The 20,848-nt window shown below is 41.5% G+C and overlaps 1 protein-coding gene across 11 annotated transcripts in view; it reads right to left on the bottom strand.

Moving 5' to 3' along the window:
• The window catches only part of FOXN3 (forkhead box N3), a 211,903-nt gene that overhangs the window by 61,704 nt on the left and 129,351 nt on the right, over positions 1 to 20,848 (bottom strand). For 6 of the 11 annotated variants that reach the window (XM_037394595.1, XM_037394594.1, XM_037394593.1 and 3 more), the window contains 2 exons: positions 14,695 to 14,759; positions 4,318 to 4,356 (listed from right to left, as the gene is read on the bottom strand). In XM_037394595.1, the coding sequence (XP_037250492.1) occupies positions 4,318 to 4,356; positions 14,695 to 14,759 (104 nt within the window). The remainder of the gene's footprint in view (positions 1 to 4,317; positions 4,357 to 14,694; positions 14,760 to 20,848) is intronic. The other 5 variants (XM_037394600.1, XM_037394603.1, XM_037394601.1 and 2 more) reach the window with 1 other exon arrangement.

Below are 20,848 nucleotides of genomic sequence, written 5' to 3'. Positions count from 1 at the left end.
AGGAGATTAATGGGGTGGGGGGTAGGGTGGGTGGGAAAGATTAAGCAATTACTTAATAAGAGGATCTGTATCCTTAAGTATACATAACAGGAGAGATGAATTAAAGCTGGATGGAAAGATATGCTTCCCCCCCCCCGCCCCAGCCTATACACTGCTTGTAGTAGACGAATCACTACCAACAGCTAACTAACATAACTGACAGTCAGCTTTGTCAGTAGAATACATTATGGCAGAACAGTAGCCTGATGGGGTTCAGCAACTCTAGAAGAAATACGACTTGTGAAACCACCACCACAAAGCAGTGCAGCGAAAGCCAAGATGAATCTTTGTGTTGGTATAACAAGAACAGCATGTCAAAATCTTCCCAAACTTCAGCATTTGTCCTGAATTCGTAAGAATTAGCTAAATCATGAGTCATTTAGGAAACTTGGTACTTGCTGTAGAACTGTTCCTTGCCAGCTGAGGGAATCCAAGCAGAGAAAAACGTACATCTGAATTCTTAGATGGGTGAGTCAGATGCATCTTCAATACTAACCATTGTTTACTCTAATTAGTCCTCATCACCTGGTTTCTCCTTCCACATGTCTCAATGCTGCTTTTCAAATTAGTTGCTGCTCACATGAACTGTGGGATGAAACTGAGAGACTGCTTTCTTTTTTGGAGACCATCTTGTTCTGACCTTTGCGGGGGCCTCCTGGCACGGGCCGGATCACCACCTTCCCCAAGTAGGGCTGACTGCAGCTCCCCATAGCAGTCCATCTCCTGGCCAAAGGCAACCACCACTTTCCAACCAGTGAGGACAATGGGAAACTCTCATTTATTATTTTGGATGCAGTTTGCATACCTGGAGCTACTTATCACAGGCTTTTTTTGCTTCTGAATGACCAAATGTGCCTGCAGGGCAGAACATCTAACAGGCTTCAGCTTGTTACGTTTCCTATGTAAATTCAAAGGCTTCAGCTTGTTAGCTTCCTATGTAAATTCAACAGCATTTCACTTCCTGATTTTTGGTTAATAATTACTGAAGAAACAACCTAAATGAAGAATCCAGGAAAGCTGAAGTGCCGAAGAAGATACCTGTAGTGAGACAATGCCTCAAGTGTGTTGGGTGCTGCACTTGAACAGCAGCACAGGTGGGCTGTTTCAACAAGCACAGACATACAAGCAGAGGCTCACAATGCTAATTACAGTTGCCATGCAGAGATCCACACAATTCATGTCCTTTGATACAAATATTCCAGTTTTCTTCAAATTATTTATGAAGTAATGTATGTAAAATAACCTGAAATGCGTGCAAAGCGTGGCAGAGGGCTTACGCATTTAAAGACATAGTTGCTTATATGAGTTGAGTTCAAAATGAAACCATGGCTAGTTGGTTTCAAATCAGAATTTTCCAAGGCAGCATGAACTGCTGAAGCTCGCAGCTCCTCTCCTCTCTTGGGACCCTTGGCGAGCCACTGCAACACTTGGGTGGGCCCCAAACTGCAGGTTACGGGCTGTGCCAAGAGCAGTTTTAAGATTCTTTGTTTATGTCTTGGGTCTACAAAGCTGTCCCTCCTCCTGTCAGGCTTACAGAGCACACTCCCCTAGGATGTTATCTGGAAAAGAATTTCAGCTTATAGAACAGGTTTACCAGCTGAATAAAACATCTAGAGGAACTGTAAACTTTAGGATCTGCTTTCACACAACAGATCTGTTCTAAGGTACATTTTTCCCTTATTATTATTTTAAACTAATCTTCAGTGGAAAAGAGTATTATTCCACTCAAAGTACCGCCCAATATCTCTATTTGTTCAGATAAACTCAAAAAAACCCAAGAGATGCTTTTAGTTAGACTGGTAGTTCACTATGATCGTCTTAAGCTATTTTACTCAGTCTGTGGATTGCTAAACAGCTGTTCAGTGATCCTGTGTACCAGGAAATCTCATTCTGGACCTTCACATTTCATTCTCTTGCTCTTGCAAAGTAAGTATTTAAGATTTGTTGTTGCAGTTAATCACAGAGAAAGTAAAATATCAGTGAAAAAATCAGCAATGTTTTATAATTTTTGTTCACTGTCCTCCCAAGACTGGAAACTAAGGGCTACCTTGAAGATTTTAATGTGTCACTCCTGAAGAAAAATATCTACATGTAGACAGAGGGAGCATCTCTAAAGATAGCAGTCAAATCATGAAATGTTTACAAAATAAATCATGATGCCACTGACCTATATTTATGCATTTGCAAGTCTGGCAAGAGACTAACTGCTGATCCTAGCAACAAAATTTCAGAAGGATTCATTTCAGAATTTTTCCAGTAAATTTGGATCCTGTTCTTAAGAAGTAATCAGAGCTCTGCCAGCCCCATCGTGACTGAACAGAAAAGCCAGGGAGTCGTGACCTTGCAGTACTGTGTGTTTGCTAGGTTCTGTCCCCATCCAGTTCTGCCCTGTCTCATTTCTGCCTCCAAGCATTAAGCTGTCCGACAGATGGTATTGGGAAATTAAGGGTTTGCTGAGTATTTTGAGTATCAATTTGAGCAGACTGTACCAAGCTGCTTCTCTTGCCTTTCTGTATGAAACTGGACTCTTGAGCACTCATACTGTACACAGGTTGCTTCATCAGTGATTAACGCCGTCCAAAGCACCAAGAACAAGCATCAGTGCTGTACTCTTGTACTGGTTGTATCAAACCCTTACTCAGACACTAGTTTACATGTAGTTTCAGGCTTCATCTTCTTATAACTACTACATGGGCTTCATTTGGACAGGAAGGGTAGAAATAGCTGTATTTGTGCAAGATACTGTAACCCATTTAAAGCAGCAGCCAAGTCACAGGAACAGTAAAAAGAACTATCTGGAAAAGCAAAACCAAACAGAACATCTCAGAGACTTGACAACAACCCAATAAAATAAATAAATAAAATTTCTCTGATTTCTTAATCAATCATGCACCTTTGCCACAATTTGCCATTTTATGCTTTTAAGCCACTAACTCATTGATACAAGTTTGAAAATGTAGACTTAGTTATTCTTTTGGATTACCAGTGTGAGCAAGGCCCGTTGATGTATTATTAAAATAATAAAAAAAATCTCCTCTCTCACCAGCCACTATTAGCAAAATTAGCAAGAGACAGATCCAGAAGCATACCTTTACCTCTCTAGACATCATACAACAAATAAGGTGCCTTCTACCCAAGACACATATAGAAACGTGTCTTTGGTAATAGAGTGAGTTCTTATTGACAAATTAAACTGAAGAAAAAATCTCAACCAAACAACCAACACCCACCCACGCCCCCCAACTTTACAATACACCTTATCTTTTTTAAGATAGCTCGAAATTATCTTAAGCACTATCAATGTCAACTGCAGTGATCAAAACTGAAACTGCTTGAAGGGGAGAGGGGAGGAAAAAACATTACGGGAACAACTTCAGATTTGCTTCAAAGGACCAAAAGGGAAGACTGACAGAAACACAAAATACCAGAGAGAAGAAATACTGAGAAAACACTGGGGGGAAAGGGAGAGATATAACACACAGTGGTGGGAAGGACAGTATTTGTCACAAAAAAAATAGAAAACCAGTATTTTGCTGTATTGCTATCTCAAGCTTAGCATTTGGATGTCACAGAAAACATTTCCAACCGAGAATGAAAAGTATTGTACAAGTTTATCAGAAAACATTACAACATATTTACAAATAGTTCTTCCTCCATAGATATGTTTCAGAGTTTATGAGAACAGGGTGGATGCACCAAATCTCTAGCAAAAAAGGGACAGTCTTCTACTTAACTGTGTATTTCTTCATACGTGTTCAATATATGAGATAACCACAAGTATTTATATTTAAATGCATTTAATTAAACATACATATGGACACAGACGTATTTGTACACACACAGCTGATCAGATGACCTGACCTTAACTATTTTATTTTTTCATCTCCAGGAGAAACAACTTATTGTTCTTGTTTCTCAGAAGGAACAACTTAAACTAAGTGCTGAAACTCAACATGTGGATCATAAAAAGCTGCACATCCTACTTTATTATTTAAAAAACCCCAATGTATGTATTCACACAAAATATGTAAGCTACATTTAAAAGCTGCAAAGCAAGGATGTACTGTAGAAATATGAAAATGAAAGATCTGCACAAAGTGTTTGTAGTATCTTCATTCAAACTGTGCATATATGTAAAAATCAAGACTGCAGTTTCCCATCGCTGTATGAACAATTTTAATTTCAGTTTCACCTTGTCCTTCTAGTGTGTACTAGAGAGCAGTAATGACGGGCTAGACATAGAAATAAATATTGTCAGAGAGAAAGAGAATTTATTACCTTTATTGTATGCAATTGCAAGCACTGTGAGACTTTGACCTATGAAGAGAAAGAAAACTAAGAGAAAGAACACATAAGATGAAGCCAAGAATCTTATAATGGTATTTCCAAATCGACGGAATTTGTCCTAAAATAATTTAAAGCATAGTTGTGTTTTCTTTGCTAATTTGTGGTTGGTATTAAATGCATTAAAGAGAGGATAAATTCCTTTACCAGCCTAAGTGTCTTACAGACTTTCCCCAAAGATTACCTTTGTAAGAAAATGAGTGTTTATCCCATTCTGCTGATTAGAGAGAACTCTTGTAAAAGTTCATCACTCAGGATCCAGATGCAAATTATCTTTCCTTTACAAATGGGGAGGGATGCGAGGAAGAAACACTGTACTACAGTAGATTCATGTTCACTCTACTGCCTGGGCAGGTGTACTTCAATTAGCTTGAAACAAGTAGTGTAAAGTACTACTTACCCCAAAAGGAGCCCTAGCTTTGGTTTTGGGGTTTTTGAACACACTGTACTCCTACTGGTGAAGAAAAAATCCTCCCTCCTTCCCTTTTGAAGTTCCAATTCAGTTTCAAGTCTGTTATAAATTGCAGGAAATCAAGCGATGCGTACAGTTTTGTTTTAAGAACAAACTTGGCCATCCCACTGCATACTCTCAAATGTACAACTGAAGAATTTCTAGTGGTAAGATTTATTCCAATATCTGAAACAAATGGACTTTTTTTTCACATTTACCTTCAATAACACACAGCAGTGAAATCTGCAAGCCACTAACCACCACCCTTCGAATTTAAGATAGCCTCTACTTTTCTCAACTGTTCAAATACAATTAAGCTCTCTTAGTAATACGCCATTTCCATTAATTTGCTGTTTCTTCTAGATGCTTAAGAAATGCCTTTTATGTAACCAAGAACACGCAGCACAGATGTCTGCTCTGACCAGTGGGGAGAAATTCTTAGCATGTTAGAGAGGAAAAATTATTGACAGTGTTAACCATGAACAACATCAACACAGAGAGCGAACAAATCCCACAAGACATCAACATTGCTTGGACTTGAACACCATTGGTGTTTTCCCCCAGGGACCCAAAAACAGGTAACTGCCCATCACATGAGCAAGCCATAGCAAAAGAGCATTTTAAGAATTCCCAGAGCTTCTGTTTTAATTCTTTCAGTATAGGTCTGCCTCAAGAAACCTGACGTAGTCAAGGAACAGCCCAACTTGACAACAGCTTTCCCTTGCTCATAGCGATCTGCATCCCCAAAACTGCTCATAGCAACACAACTGCAGTATTATTCTTATTTTAGTAACCTCCATGTAAAGCACATGTAAAGCACAGCCTCTGTCGTAGCTGTGTTCTCAAACAGACTTTAGAATTATGAAAGCCAAGATTACTTCTAATACCAGCCACCTTCACGTTTTAGGAATGCCAAACATTCACATGCTCTCAGCACGGAGCATATGCTCCAGCTCATCAGCCTGGAGACTTTGATGGCAATAATCACAAAAATTTCACAGTTACAGAAAATAAATCTTTGCATCCTGTACCATTTTCAAGTTACCATATAAATTTTACTGCTAGTTTCTAACCATGACTTGTTCAGAGAACTGCTGTTATAAAATGGGATCTAACTGGTGGTATGCTACATCGCTGTCATAAGCCAGCCTAGCCAGAGGTGGCCTGGCCCCAAATTCCACCTACGGAAGAGGTTTGACACTGACTGCTGCCAGACTTGTCTCTGTATCTGCCAGTGATCATGTCCAGGACTTCCCAGCTACGTGACAGCTCCTTACGAGATGCTCTCACCATGCCATCCAGGCATTCTCTGGGCACAGGCAAACAACCCCCATGCTCTGAGCAGACCATAGCTCTTGGTGGGGAAAGGAAAACATTGGTGGAATCCTGGATGTATGGCAGTCCTGCTAGAGGAGAAAGCTGCTGAACAAGAACTTGGCATTCCTCTTTCTGTATCTCATCTACACCTTGTTCACTCAACTGAAACCCAAGGGTGGCACAGTCAGTTTCCCATTTGTATGTCAGTCCCATATGTGTGTTTGTGGGGGAGGAGGGACATGTCTCTGGACAAAAGCACCTGTGCTGCTGCCTACAGAAAGGCCAGTCACAGAAAAAATGAGATCGACTGACAATTCGAAGGAAACAGATTCCAGTGTTCAAATTGCAAAGTCACAGCCACATCACCTGCAGATCAACATGAAAAGAAGCGAAGAATTTACTGGAAGCCATTTAGTATCATCATTTGTAGATTAACTCAGCACTGAACTCTGTTTGGGCAAGTACCATCGAACTCCTCACCTCCTCCATGCTTTGGGTAGCCTCCCTGTTCTTTTCCTACGCTACACTAGGTATTGAGGCAGCCAGGCCAGTGCTGCGGGACTTCTCTCTTCGGTGTGTATTGCAAAGTGCTGTTTTACTGCCACTGCTCACACAGCAGTCGACACTGAAGGTAAAACGGGCGAGTGCACACAGATCTACCCTCTCCTCTGCCCAAAGTTAGTGGTCAGACTTGCCTTGCAGCACCCACCCACACTTTCCAGTTGTCAAGGAAAGTAGACAAAGCCAGTAAACTTCCATCTTACTATACTACTTATTCAGAAGTAATAATTTCAAAAGTCACTATGCGGGACTGTTGCAAAATAAGCAAAGCTGTCTGTAAAGATAGCAAAGAGACCTATGCAGACCTAAAACATACATTACTGAGTTTAAACACAGTAGGAATTTAACTAATCTTCGTGTACTCTGCAACGTCACCTACCATCAGCGAGACCTGTCTGCCACGGTTTGGTCTTCTTCCTTCTCAACTTCAGAGGCCAAAGTAGCTCAGATGTTTTGGTCACAGGGAAGACAAAGAGCCAGTGGCCACATTTCCTTACTAAGGGCTCTAACATCAATGTTACAGGACCACGCTTCAGGCATTTAACAAATCACCACTTCTGCCATTCTCTTTACACACTCAACTACAAAAAGAGGAATAAAAAGACTAGATACATACTGAACAGCTAATCCATAGCACCCTATATACAAATGTCTGACACAGAACAAACAGCTTAAAATGTCACAGGAAAGTGACCGTGCCTGTATATATCACTGCAAAATGCTGTCTCTCACTGAGATTTTTTTTATTGAATGCATGGTGTTAAGGCCATTTAAAAACCCTCTCGCAAACACAAGACCTTACCAGCACCCTCAGGACCCTAGCAGCCCCACTAGGGCTTTACCCACTTTCCCAAACAAAGAAGAGCTTGGCTGTGCAAATGACTCCCTTAGGGACACACTGCACAACCCCTCTGACTTACTTTTACTTCTTCAATACTACTACTGTAAATACACTGAATGCTAGTAATAAATAAATTATTCAAATATTCGGTCTCTATGGAAGCACCACATGAATTATCTTCCTGAAAAGAAACTCATGAAGACATTGTCAGGTACCCTTCATGAGGAAATAAAAGAAGAAGAAGGAGGAGGAGGAAGAGCATAAGAAAAAGCTCACTTAGATAGTAACATCATGTGAATAAGAAGTGATTTATTGTAACAAGGAGAGATTGTAGATTTGCTGTTAAATTAACACATCGACCAACACCAAAGTCACCAGCAAACACAGAGCATGACTGTCAACACAGTTTCAAAGAGGGTAGAATGGGAACTCTGAGGAGCCAAATTTGAAGAGAAAACATGGTGAAATCTAAAGGTTTCATGACCTTCAGATGAAAGTAACTGAATTGGAACTAAACTGGACACTCAAAACACCAGATCTCCAAACAAAACAGTCATTTACAGAGTTAAACAGTTAATCTCCAAATGGATCTCAAAGTAAGGAGCTTAATTGAAGCTTCAATGGGAAAATAACACCCTGAAACAAAAACTGAAACACAATTCCCTGCAAAAGCTAACAAACAGTACTGTTGCTTATCAGTTAGGTTCCCCTTGTTTAGGGTTCTCCCATTAGTGGAGCATCAGAATACGATACAGAAACAGTAATTTGTAGATTGACAGCTCTGGGCAGCAAGAAGCACTATTATCCTCATTTCATTCAGCAGAAACCCAAGGAATTATAACCCTCAAAGAAAAAAAAAAGGTGTTTAGAGTCTTGGCCAACTTGAGACACCTCAATATGCATTAACAAACAAACACTCAGTTGGATTTGGGCATAAGGATCTTGCCCAAGGTTGTGCTATAGATCACAGCACCCAAGTCTACCAACCCTAAGGCTGGACTGTCTTGCATTCCTTTCGGCCTTTCTTCTTATGGTCATCATTGCATTTAAGTATTATTTAATATTAAATTATCTATAATACATATGGTACCTTGCTATGTTGGTTTTTCTTTGCACCTCTAGGTAGTAGAAGAAAACAGACATTTCTCTCCAAGTTTGGTCTTCTTTTGAGTTGTAAGACACGCAATTCTGAAAATTAAATGCATGTGGGATTTACTGAATCCTCTTGTCTTTCAGCTCTCCCCTGCTCCTCCTCTCCTCACCCCCGTTACCACCAGCAGGTATGAATACCTTGTGGTCCAGGATGGGCTGCACCTCTCACCCACATGCCCAGGGCTTGCACCTGTCCTGCTTGAGCAGTGGAAAGAGCAGGTGAATGGAATCTCCACCAGCAGAAAGCAGCCCACTGTGCCTGCAGCAGCCCTTAGGTATTTGTTGGCAGGTGCTGACAAACGCATCCCAATTTTTCACATTATTAGAGAGAAAATGTGTATGGATGCATGCACGCAGTTGTCTTCTCTTTGTGAATTTGTTGTCAACTTCCATCTTGAAGGTAACGATAACAATTCCTCCCAGAGCTCTCTAGAGAAAAGACCGAGTAGCTGGTATGGGCAATACTTGTCCAAATAAACCAGTCCCTGCCGTCGTTATATTTTTATCCTAATGTCACTACTAAGATAAAAACAAAGGCTGGATGTCTTTATTTACAAAAGCAATTGATTGTAACTTAGCCTCTGCAAGGAAAACCATCAACAGTTGCCCACTTTCTGCTGTCTCTCCCCTGGCTTATTTCCACCTCAGCAAATGATTCTATTAATAGCTAACACTTGGAAACGCGAAGTCCCAAATCTGCTCTCTCATTTCTTAGAACTACTCAATGGACAATGGATTAAATGGCCTGTTTGGTAATTTCAAGGATTCTCAAGCTTATTAGAGAAGAAAAAGATCTCTGTACAAAAGTGTGCATGTGTTCATAAATGAGCTGGTTCCCCATCTTTTTATGGGCTTCTCAAGTCTGGTCTGTCCACATTTAGTACAAAATACACTTTCTGAATTAGGGATGCAGTTTTCTTGTTCCCTCAAATAAATCGCCATTCTCATCCAAGAGTAAAGTGATCCATGTGCTTTGCCCATTTCCTTAAAGTCTCATGTTATGGTCAGGTATCAGATGTCTGCATACTAAAACGTAACAGCCACCCCTTAGATTGAGGGCATCAAGGGTCAATGCAGCAGCAGTGCCCCGAGTATCCATTTGCACTCTGCAACAAACTGCGGAGTCACTGTCTCATGCTGGTTTTGGTGACAACTGACCCTGTGAAGACAGTGTCTTCCAACTCTTTCCTGCTAGAGCTCCTCACTAGTGGTGCCAGCTACAGCCATGACAGCTGGACCAAGGCAGATGGTCTTCCATGGGCTGCTGGAAGCATCAGTCGGAGATGAAAGTGTCTCATACAGTGCTTTCTCAGAGAAGAAGAGGCCAAGCCATCCCCATGTAAACATCCTATCACTTGCTGTGTTCTGGAGTATGAGGATGCCTGTTCCCTGCAGCCCAGTAGAGAGAGAACAAAGCAGCTTGTGCGGTACGTGGAAGACAGTCCCTCTTTTCTCAGGCTCCCTCAGCCAAGAGGGACTGGAGTCCACACGTTACTTCACTCTTCCCCTCCTGTGTTGTGCAAATGGGTAGAACGTTTTGCCAATCTTTTTTTCCATCCTAATTAAAAAAGAACCACAGCTTCAAAGTAAAACAAAGCCGTCTGAATTCAGTTCACCGACTGCTGCAATCCTGTTCACAGGTGTGAATCCAGGTCTGTAGGATCTCCAGCACATGATCTATCTTTGATTTAACTTTTACAGGCAGCAGATTTAAACTGTACTGATCATCAAAGGAGGAAGTTGAGGACCTTGCTCACACAAAAAAGCAGACAGCACAGCAAGGATCATGGCTGTACCTCCAGTTGGTCAGGAAGTGCTGGAAGCAGCAATCCAAGGCGGACTATCTAGTCACAGTGATGAGGGCTGTCTTTATTTTCAGCTCCAACAGCAATAGGGGCTGGATGACCCAGGCTCACTTTCCTTCCCTGGGTGATAAGCACTCACTGTGCTACCACAAGGGCCTGCTTCTGCCAGGCTTTGACCAGAAACTCAGGAAGCTTACCCAAGAACTGCGTTAAGCCTGGTAGATGTATACTTGCTGTAAACGAGAGGGGAGGCATTGCTTTATGTCAGCCGCTGCCCAGTCATGGGGCTCTTGCATCTTCTGGGGCAACTCTGGCAGCTCTTACACTTGTTTCAATCCCCACCGCAGTAGTGACAGCAGATGCAGATCATGGTTTTCACGGCACAGCGACTGTTTCTGTGCCAGCTGTAATTATACCCACAAGCACCTTCTATGTACACCTCCTTGCAACTCAGGACAGACCAAATTTCATGTGAAAAGACATAGTAATATGTTGCATTTAGTTCATTAAAGTGTGAGGGCAAATAAGACAAAAGAGAGAGCGGTAAGTTCGGTATTCTTTCTTCCTTAAATGAGAGTTGTATCTTTTAGGAACAAACCAAATGCCTCCACAGTCCAGTTACATCTTACAGGTGGCACTCAGCAACTGGAATTTACATGACTGCTGCTAAAAGTTAATTTGGAGATCTATTTTTAGTTTATTCAGGGAGAATGTTAGATATATTGAGAGCAAAATAGTTTTAATATTACGATTGATCTGTGAGGAACTGCACCGTCAAGTCTGCAACATGAGCTTGATATCAAAGACCAGAGCAGAGGCAACGAAACTGACCTTACCTGAACACAATGCATTAGTTTCAACTTCTTCAAGTTAACATCATTATGTCCCCCACTTATCTCACCTAGCATGCATTCCTGCAGAGTTCAGAATACATCTAGACCTTTGCAACTGTAAAGACTTTTCCCTGCCATACATCTTAGTAAATAAAAATGGATGTGTTAGGGCAGCTGAGAACAGAAAAAAACACGGGAACAAAGGCTCCCCATAGAGCTGGTTTAAAAAAATTAAGCTGCAACTTGAAACAAAAACACAGTATGTACAATAACAACCTGCAAAAACTGACAGTAGTAGCAGTAAAGCAGTAAGAGCAAAAACCTGTTTTATCTGGGAATCCTGAAAGCTAGAATGCAGCAATCTCCATAGACGTACAAGTAAGTTTTGAGAGAAAGCATCAGTCTGGTAAGGCTGAAGGTCCTACCTATATTAAGCTCTGCATGCGACTTCATGAGAAGACCAAAGAGCACAAGGGTATAAGGAGCAATCCTCAATGAGCAGACTGAGCTCAAAATTTCAAAAAGCACCTGAGCAGGTGACTTACCTAACACAAAAAATATGTATTTTTTTTTTATCAGAGAGTTAATGTTAGGAACAGTAGCACCATGATCCTCAAAAAAGAAACTGAGGTAGCCATCTTGTACCTAATAAAATGATATGCAAAAAGAAAACAACATATATATTTATTTTTTGTTCAAAATTCTTCAACAAAGTACAGCCAGAAAGGAACAAAGAATTAATCCTGCTCATGTAAAAGACATTAAGGACACAGAACTAGCTAAAATGAGTTTTAGCTTCCTTTTCTCTTCCTTTGCTATTCTGAGGTACACAGACAACTGGTTTCTCAGTCGCTTTCTCTGGAGAGATATGTTAAATGCTTTATAACGGTTAAGATTACTTTGCCAAGCAGTTCAGGTACAAAACAAATGGAAATCAGGAGAGTCTACAAGTCTTTCTTGGCTAAAAGAAGTACTACTTACATTGCAGAATTTTTTTCTCTTCATTCTCCAGACCACAAAAAGCGCATTTTCCTTAATAACTCCGAAGAAATGAGGCATGACAAGTGCACATGAATAACACATTTACTAAAATTCCAGAATTATTCTGTATTATTGTCTATAACACACACTGAACATTCTTTTCAAATGAAGTACAACATTTATCAAGTAATAACAGTTTTAAATCTCTTTGTTACCTAAACTTTTGCCAATCAAAAGGCACTACTATAACTTGAAACCAATAATTGAGTCAATTTTTCATTCTCCTGTTTGCATTAAGCTGGATATAAGCACTGGAAAAAAAAAACAACTTTAGATGGTCATGTAAGGTAGGACTTGACAAGCCTCTCCCACCCCTCATCTCACACCTCCCTGCACCTGCTACCATTCCTCTACACAGGTCTTCTCAAAAAACACAGTCAGAAGCAGCAAAGAGGTGGATGCACTATTTCCACGCAAACTGCTGAAGCCTGTATGTGAAACAACTCATTGTAGGGAAAAATTAAGGAAGGCAAAGATGGCAGAAAGAAGACATAAAGGCCTGGCTGAGTTATTTTCTTGCTTAAAATTAAAACCAGGAAATGTTAAAAGATTACTTCAATGAGGTTTTTCTTCACACTTCTCATCCTTCCAACCTCAGTATCATGCATATTAAAGTTCAAATTTGCTGTGTTTTCCACTTTAAATGACAACACAGAATGGCAACTCAGTTAAAGGTCTGTTAGGCTTTGTAAGTTGCTTGAAAAGACAGTCACCTCTCTCTTTGTCTCTTATTTCTTTAATATGCTGAAATGTTTTGAACTTCTAAGTTTTCTCCTTCCAATTTTGAAGGGAGACCAGAGGGCAAAGGATAAAAGGGTGGCGAACACCATACTCTTCTTTATTGGAGAAGGCTTTAAGCAATAGTTCGTATTAATTCCTGGATATCTTGTATCCTAAGAAGAGGCAAAAAAATTGTGCCATACAGACGTGACAGAGTAGCTCACATTCTATGAACTCAAATTACAAAGACTGTATGTGCAGGCAGACATTTAAAACCGGGACTGTTGAACTGAAAACAAACCAAGCACATCCATTCACAATAGTTTCTTTTTTTTTTCAAAACCAAAAAACCCAACCAAACAAAAAAAAAAATCTAGTTCTTTCCATTATGAAGGACTGCAAACATACCAGATCTATTAAGACGAAAGCCAAAAGCTGCCAAATTCCACAATTTATTTCTTAACACTAGGAGATGGTATAATCTGAATGCTTTAATGTATTTAAAATTTGAACAAATTTCAGCACAGATATAACAGAAAGATCCAAATTCTTAGATATGTGCAAGGAATCAGTTGAAAAATATTCTGAGGTAAACTACAGATGTTGGATTAATTTGGTGTGTGGAAGGTAAGCAAAACTGACTGCCAATTATTAGCTTGTAAGCTTAGTTGTGAGTAAGGCTCCATCCTAGGTAATTTAGATAAATATTCTGGAGAACATTATACAGCACCTTCTGCCAGAAAGAAGGCCAGAAAACTCTTGGCACCATAAGAATGAACACAAAACAGAGACACTTCATGGACATATACCTGCAAAGACCACAAAACCATCCAAAATGGTGTAAGTTACTTTTGTACCATAAACAAATGCATGCAGTCTGGGGAAAGACCCTTCTGTGTTCCCAAGACGCTTCCATTACGAGTGATGATAGTTCTGCATACTCAATGGTAGAAATATAAACACTCTTAGCAGGGAGTAATGATTTTAAAGTCTGGTAAGATAGACTGAAAATCTTCACCTACCAAAACTGCAGTCATATAGCTTCTGTTTATATTGTCCACCCAATGGAAATAAGATATTTAGCATTCCTCTATGAATATAAGCATTACTAAACATGGTAGGTTTATTGAGACAAATGCTCTGCCGCTGTTTTCCCCACTACAGCACTGTACCTACCTTTGGGTACATTTTGCTATCAGCACAATTAGGGAGTAAAAGAAAGGATCTCTCTCAAGGAACAACTTTGTTTCATCCATAGAGCTAAAAGCACTGTTTCTGGAACATTTCTTTACGGGCATTCTTTAACCACACAAAGGGGGGTGGGGGAGGAGACGCCCTTTGCCATATTTTATAGTAATCAAATTAATATCTGAAGAAAGAAAAAACCCAGCAACTTTCGTAGACTACACTCACTGTATGTAGTAAATCATCATTTTCAAGGCACCAAATGCACAATAAAGGAGACAGATTAAAGGAAACAAAAAACATTCGGTTACTTCCTGCCCAGTTAATATTACAAAAGCTGTGCAATTTGCAAGAGGTAGTTGTTAAGTAGAACAGTTATTCCAAGGTGTGGTATCCATCACCTACCTTGTAGAAGGGCTCCATTTCTCTTGAAAAAGGTGCTTCCTGGCCAAATGGGTGGACCTGATGTGCTAAAGGTAATAAGAAATAAGCGTAAGAAAAATCCCATTTATATTAAACAATTATAAGTTACTACTTGCATGAATTCTGTTTTGCTTTCAACGCTGATGTAACATCACGGCATTTTTGCCTTCAAGCAAGGGTCTAAAATTTCACATTAGAAATTGGTTAATTTGAGTCAAGATTCATATTCTCTAAACAAGAAAAAACCTCCTCAGGAAAGCACACACCACGCTTTCTTAGAGGAAGAGAGGAAAAAAAAAAAGCAACCTGGAATGAATAATAAAAAACCCACCCAAATCAAACACATTTACTGAACTCTCAGTACAGCAAAATATACACCTTTTCCCAAAGCCATCTGCTAAAACCTCAAATTCTTTATGGCTTTTATTCAGCCATGACAATGTGCCACCCCAGCTAATGCATCCACCTGGAAAAGCCTTAGCCAGGCACGGAGCGGTGCCTGTGCCTCAGCCACCCTGCCCACCGAACCCCCTCGCACGCCGGTCGCCTCACTGTGTCTGAAAACACACAGCTCAGCGAGCTGCCCGCAAGCACCGGCATTAGCGAAGCTTGGCCTTTGCCATGCACGTGTGCTCGGTGACTGTAGCAGCTCCTGCGAGTCCCCCAGCGGGGTTGGTGGCCATGGCAGACCCTTGGGTGCCTGGCATGTGCGAGTGCCCACCTGAACTGGAGCCCTCTCCTGACCTCGGGCCACTGCCAGGCCCCGCTCTGTCTTTGCCTCCTGCTCCCATGGTGGCTGCCCGACAGTAATGGCCTCCAAGAGGCGTCTCCTCTGACCGGCACAGCTGAAGGTGGAGAACGGATTCAAACGCGGGAAAAGGGAAGAGGAACAAGAGGGAACATCGCTGTGATCCTCCAAACCTTGTTTCCTTTGTTGCCTCAGCACAGCCCCACGGTGCTGCAGGCAACAGGATGGCAGAGCACCCGCTCCAACAGCCAGAGCAGAGGGGAGGCTGTGAGGGAGCGCCTCATGGCTGCCCGTGCCCCTCCTCAGTGGAGCACCACTGCGCCGACACCCCTCCAGAACAGCTCTCCTTCCTACAGCAGCCACGCCTGTTAACAGAAGGACCAAACTTCTCAGAAATAAAAGGTAACCTGGCTCTTTTCTTAACAGTGCAGGTGACTGTTGGCCAGGTGTGCCCCGGCTGGGGGGGGGCATCCTCAGTGGGGCAGGCACCACCTGCAGGAGTTCACTGATGTCATCCCAGGGCTCAGGCACAGCAAGTATTCTAGAAGCACAGTACCTAGCAGAAATCACTATGCTATTGATATATAAATAATCGCTATGCCCAAATTTGAGCACAAATTAAAAATAAGAGACTAAATATCTTTCAGTAAGACTGTTGTAAGGCACTGCCTATTTAAGGTAACCCACCTTCCACTTCAGAGGCAAATTGTGAACTAAGCCCAACATGCCACTTCTGTTCAAAGTTACTTTTGTCTCCTCTTGAGTTGAGTACTGCTACACAAAATGCAATGAAATGGAAAACAGATGTTTGTCTATTACACTGACAACATAGGCAAAGTTCTGATAAAACGCCATATATAAAGAACACTGCTTTCACAATTATTCTGCAGACTCTTGTGCTAACATATAAAAACTTCACTGTGTTAAAATACAGACTGTAAAAGGATCCAAAGCAATTACATGAATAATAAAAGCCTTCAATACTCCTGAACAACAACAACCAAAAAAAAAAAAAAAAAAAAAAGAGAGAGAGAGAGAAAAGGCGGGGGGGTGGGGAAGGAGCATGGAGACCTAGAGCAAAGCAACCAAAAAGAAGTTAAGTAGGTCTACATTCGTAAGTGTTGGAGTGCTCTGGGGCATGCACTCATCTGAATACAGATGCTCACTTCATGGGTTTGATGTAACCAATTGTTTGCATTCCTTATAGTAAGCGCCAGCTCTTCAAGTGTAGCTCCTCAACTCACATGAAGGTCAAGAGCTGTTGAGGGCATTCATGCTCCTGTAGGACAGGCTCACAGTTTTATACTGTATCAGAGTCCACGATAATCTCTGGGACGGGACCCATCACACCACAAGTAGAAAGCCATACCGTAGTCTTCATACTGTACAAATTTGCCACAGAAATCAGAAATCACAGTATGGTAACTATATGCCATTCAAAAGCCCAAGAAAAAGAAGGTGAAATTTTGCAATGAAGCCATAGAAAAACTTTACTCCCAGGCTACCGTATGCCTGTACATGGGTAGAAGAGGGTTAAAGAAAGGAGAGGGAAAAGTGTATATATTTGAATAGACAAAATGTCTCCAATAGAGAAACAAAGCCATACTGATTTATCTTATTTTCCAGCTTGAAAAAAAGCCCAAGGCCCTCATAAAAAAACTCCATCTGATTCAGCACAAACCCACATGAACTGAGAAAATTAACTGTGCCTTCCCAGGGAAGGAAGCTAAAGAATTCAAGCATGTAAATTATGTACCACAGTGACCGGTCAAGCCTTTCAAACAACAAACTTCTGTGTTTTCAGGGCTTTGCTGAAGTTAAGCTGTGCCTGATCTGTGTTGGATAAATTCTCTTTCTGTTCACAAACTTTGGCACGTGAAGTCTCAGAGGGTATTAATTATTAAAACATACTTCAAGTTGAGAAATGACAGAGTTAAACTCTCCCTTTAAAGTGTTCAAAAGCTGCTTCCTCCCTGTTCCAGATTAAGAAACCATTTGGAGAAGTTAATTCTTCTAAAGACAATCTACAACAAAAAAACAATTAGTCCATCCCAGGTGTTTTTTCCAACTAATTGTTTCTTCAGTGTAGTCCGTAAGCTACCAGAGAAAAGTGGCTGGTTCTCCTATAGAAGTACAGCATATTTTGTATTTAGAAAAAATAGAAACTCAAAACCTGGTTTTAGAATTTTCTTTTGTAATCAATACATGCTGTAAGATTACTATTTACGCAATTAGCATTATTGATGGAGCTTTCCCCAAAACTTATGAACTAAACACACTCACTAAAGTAATATTTGATTTCTAATAAATCCCCACACAGCTACTAGAAGAAAAGCAGTAACCAGTTTGAACTGTTACATCAGTGCGAAGAAACCTGTGGCCCAATACATTTGTAGTATGCACAGGTCTAGACTGACTTAACTTCCAGATGAGATGAGCACAGGGCACTTGGAGGGTGGGTGGGGGAGAGGCAGACTTGAATCGATTATAAAGATTTTAAACAAGTATCTTTAAAGAACATGAATTAGTATAGTTTATGGATAAGATGACAAGTGAAACGCCAACAGTTACCTGTCAAGGACTGTTGGTTTGATTTGCAGGAAACACTACCGTTTCAAACATACCTGCAGCCAAAAGGATATCCAGGCTGCAACAGGATTTGTAGCAAATGCATAAAACAGGATCCAGGAGCGTGAGTCCACATCCATCCAGTGCATCATCCACCTCTCTGTAGCACAGCCATTGTCACTACAGCATCTGTGCATCACCGCAGGGAACAAATGAAGTACTCGCATGCTTGCTGAAAACGAGTAGCTGAGATAACTAACAACTAGCAGTGTTGTAACCTGTGAGCATCTGCTTGTGTTGAAATGAGATACCTGGAACTAGGAGCTACCCCTGATCAAACCCAGCCTTTCCTGGGGATTCGCTATCAATTTTTAATGACAGGTGGGACTTGATTTCCGCTCAAGGCAAGGAATGAACTGTTTTTCCTCTGATGACACAACCAGTAGGAAACTTTGTTGTGTCGCAGGGCCCCAAGCATGGGATTTTTCTGAGGGAAGGCTTTTCCATAGGAAAATGTTGCTTTGCTGAAATCTGAACCATTCCATGGGAATGTGTTGATTTGGACACCATCAGGCCGACATGAAGGCTGGCTGGCCAGCCAGCAAGGGTTCGTGGCAGCCGGCCAGCCCGACCAGGAGCTCTCAGGGCGTACAGAAGCAATAACGTGTGCGAGCTCCCCCTGATTAATTATTTCTACCAAAATGTATGCCATGCATTTATAAAAATCTTTAAAAGGTGCACAGGCTTCAAGAGACTTAAAAAAGGAAATATAAATCCTTTGTCTTCTGGAATTCACATTAGAGCAAGATGACTGCGGTTCTTAAAGCCAAGCACTAAAAAAAGCCAGGGTATGAATTCTCTCTCTCAGTTGCAGTATTTCACAACTATGCCAAAAACTCTCACAGGCCTCTTTGTCAGAGAGGCCTGATTAATAGATTTAAAAAACCCAAACAACTAAAAATTCAAAACAAATTCAATTGTGTGGGACTACACGCCACAATTAAGGGATGATGAAAACACAGAAGAAAGGCAGTAAATACAGGCCAATGACTTGAGTTACCAAATCCATCTGGAGGGTGATGGTAAATCAGGAGGACAGAGGAAAGGGGGGAAAACAAACAAACAAGCCAACAACCCCTCCAAACGCACGCCTCTCAGGCTGAGAGCTATTAGGCTGAAGAAAGAAGGCTCAGCGGGGAGGCAAGGAATATGCTACGCAGACACCTTGGCCCACCATGGCTAAGAGGTGGCGGGCTCAGCTGCTGGGGCATAGCTAGTGCTAAAGCACACTCTAGCTCTGAGGAAAGGCTCGGAGAACAGGGCGGGACAGCTCAGTAGCGGGTAGAAGGGTGAACAGTATCAGCTGAGCCACACAATATACTCAATACAGAACCTGTAGGCAGCAAACAGCTGCCAGACCACAAACAGGCTGCAGTGACACAGTGGATCCCCTCTCCAGCCCTTACCAGTGGCAAAAATGATGGGCACAGATGATTGATTCAAGGGCCGCTACATCCAGCTCAGCCTATGGATTTTGTGAAAAGGTGTGGCAGGAAGAAATACAACTCCTCCTCTCCTGACAGGGGCAGTAAGTTCCCAGTAATGCAGAACAAGTGGATGGGAGAACACCCAATTCACTGCAATCATCACCCTCTTCCGCAGGGTTGACAGCAGTTACCAGGACAGCAATATAGCTGCAAAACTTCTGGGAGTGAAAGCTGCAGCTTGCCAGATGAAGGGAACGAAGGCATCACTGTACCCGCACTGTAAGTACTCCATTACCAACCATCCACAGAGTAAAAGACTTCACTGCAAGTCTCACCTACACCTCTAACAAATAGTGAAGGAAATGTCAAGAAGGATACCAAACCTAGAAACAACAAACTATTTTGTCAAAAAGTAACCAACAGAGCACCTTGCTGGTATAGAAAACCCACCTCTGAAAGTTTCTGAAAAGCACTAAACCACAATTATTCTTATGTTCAATTTGTTGAGATAATAGCTGTAGGTGCCATTACCTGACTGCAGCCAATGAAACCCTGCATCTAGTGGCAGCAGGGAACAATGCTCTGGACAGGTATTTTCAGCTCCCAATGCAAGCTGGACTCAGACTGCTACCATAAGGTATAAAAATTGATGTCCAACTACGCTGGAAGACAGCAGTTTTTACCATTCCTTAAGAAGTAAATTTTGGATGGGGTTGTAACTGAGAAGAAAGCTTAAGAAGTATACTTTTGTGGTAATACAGCACCCCTTGATGCTGCAAGATGAATGGTACTTTGTCACAGCGGTCACCCTGTGTAAGGCATGAGAAATATTCATGACTACGGCAACAAACAGCCTTCTTGGCTCCCATGCTGCACAAACACGGTCTGCACCGTGGCTGTCAGATGGCATGAGAGGTCACTCAGTCCAAACCACACTGCCATGACCTTGCAGAGTGAACACAGGACAGACAGCATCTCATTCTCGTTGAGGACTCCTCTAATACTTGTCAGCTCTTCACTGCTTGTACCGGAGGGCTCAGATCCTTCTACTGCCCTATCAGCTCCGTTTTCTACACTCAACTTTAATGCCATTACTGGATGGGGCTAACAAGACTACTGCACGGCAAAGAGGGGTTAATGCTCTACACCTGGGTGCATAACCATAGATACATTAAAGAATATATCACTCCCATTATAAATTTTGAGCAATACAGCAGCATTTAGGTACTGCTGCACCTCTAATACACATGTTCTTTTAACAAGGAAAAAAGAATTTACAATCCCTGCCAGCAGCTTGCTGGCAGTTAATATCACAATTAGCAATCACCTAGCA

Source organism: Falco rusticolus, chromosome 7 (assembly GCF_015220075.1).
Source record: "Falco rusticolus isolate bFalRus1 chromosome 7, bFalRus1.pri, whole genome shotgun sequence".
Classification (NCBI taxonomy): Eukaryota; Metazoa; Chordata; class Aves; order Falconiformes; family Falconidae; genus Falco; species Falco rusticolus.
Note: the sequence above shows the minus strand (reverse complement) of the source record. Positions and strands in the feature narration are given on the sequence as shown.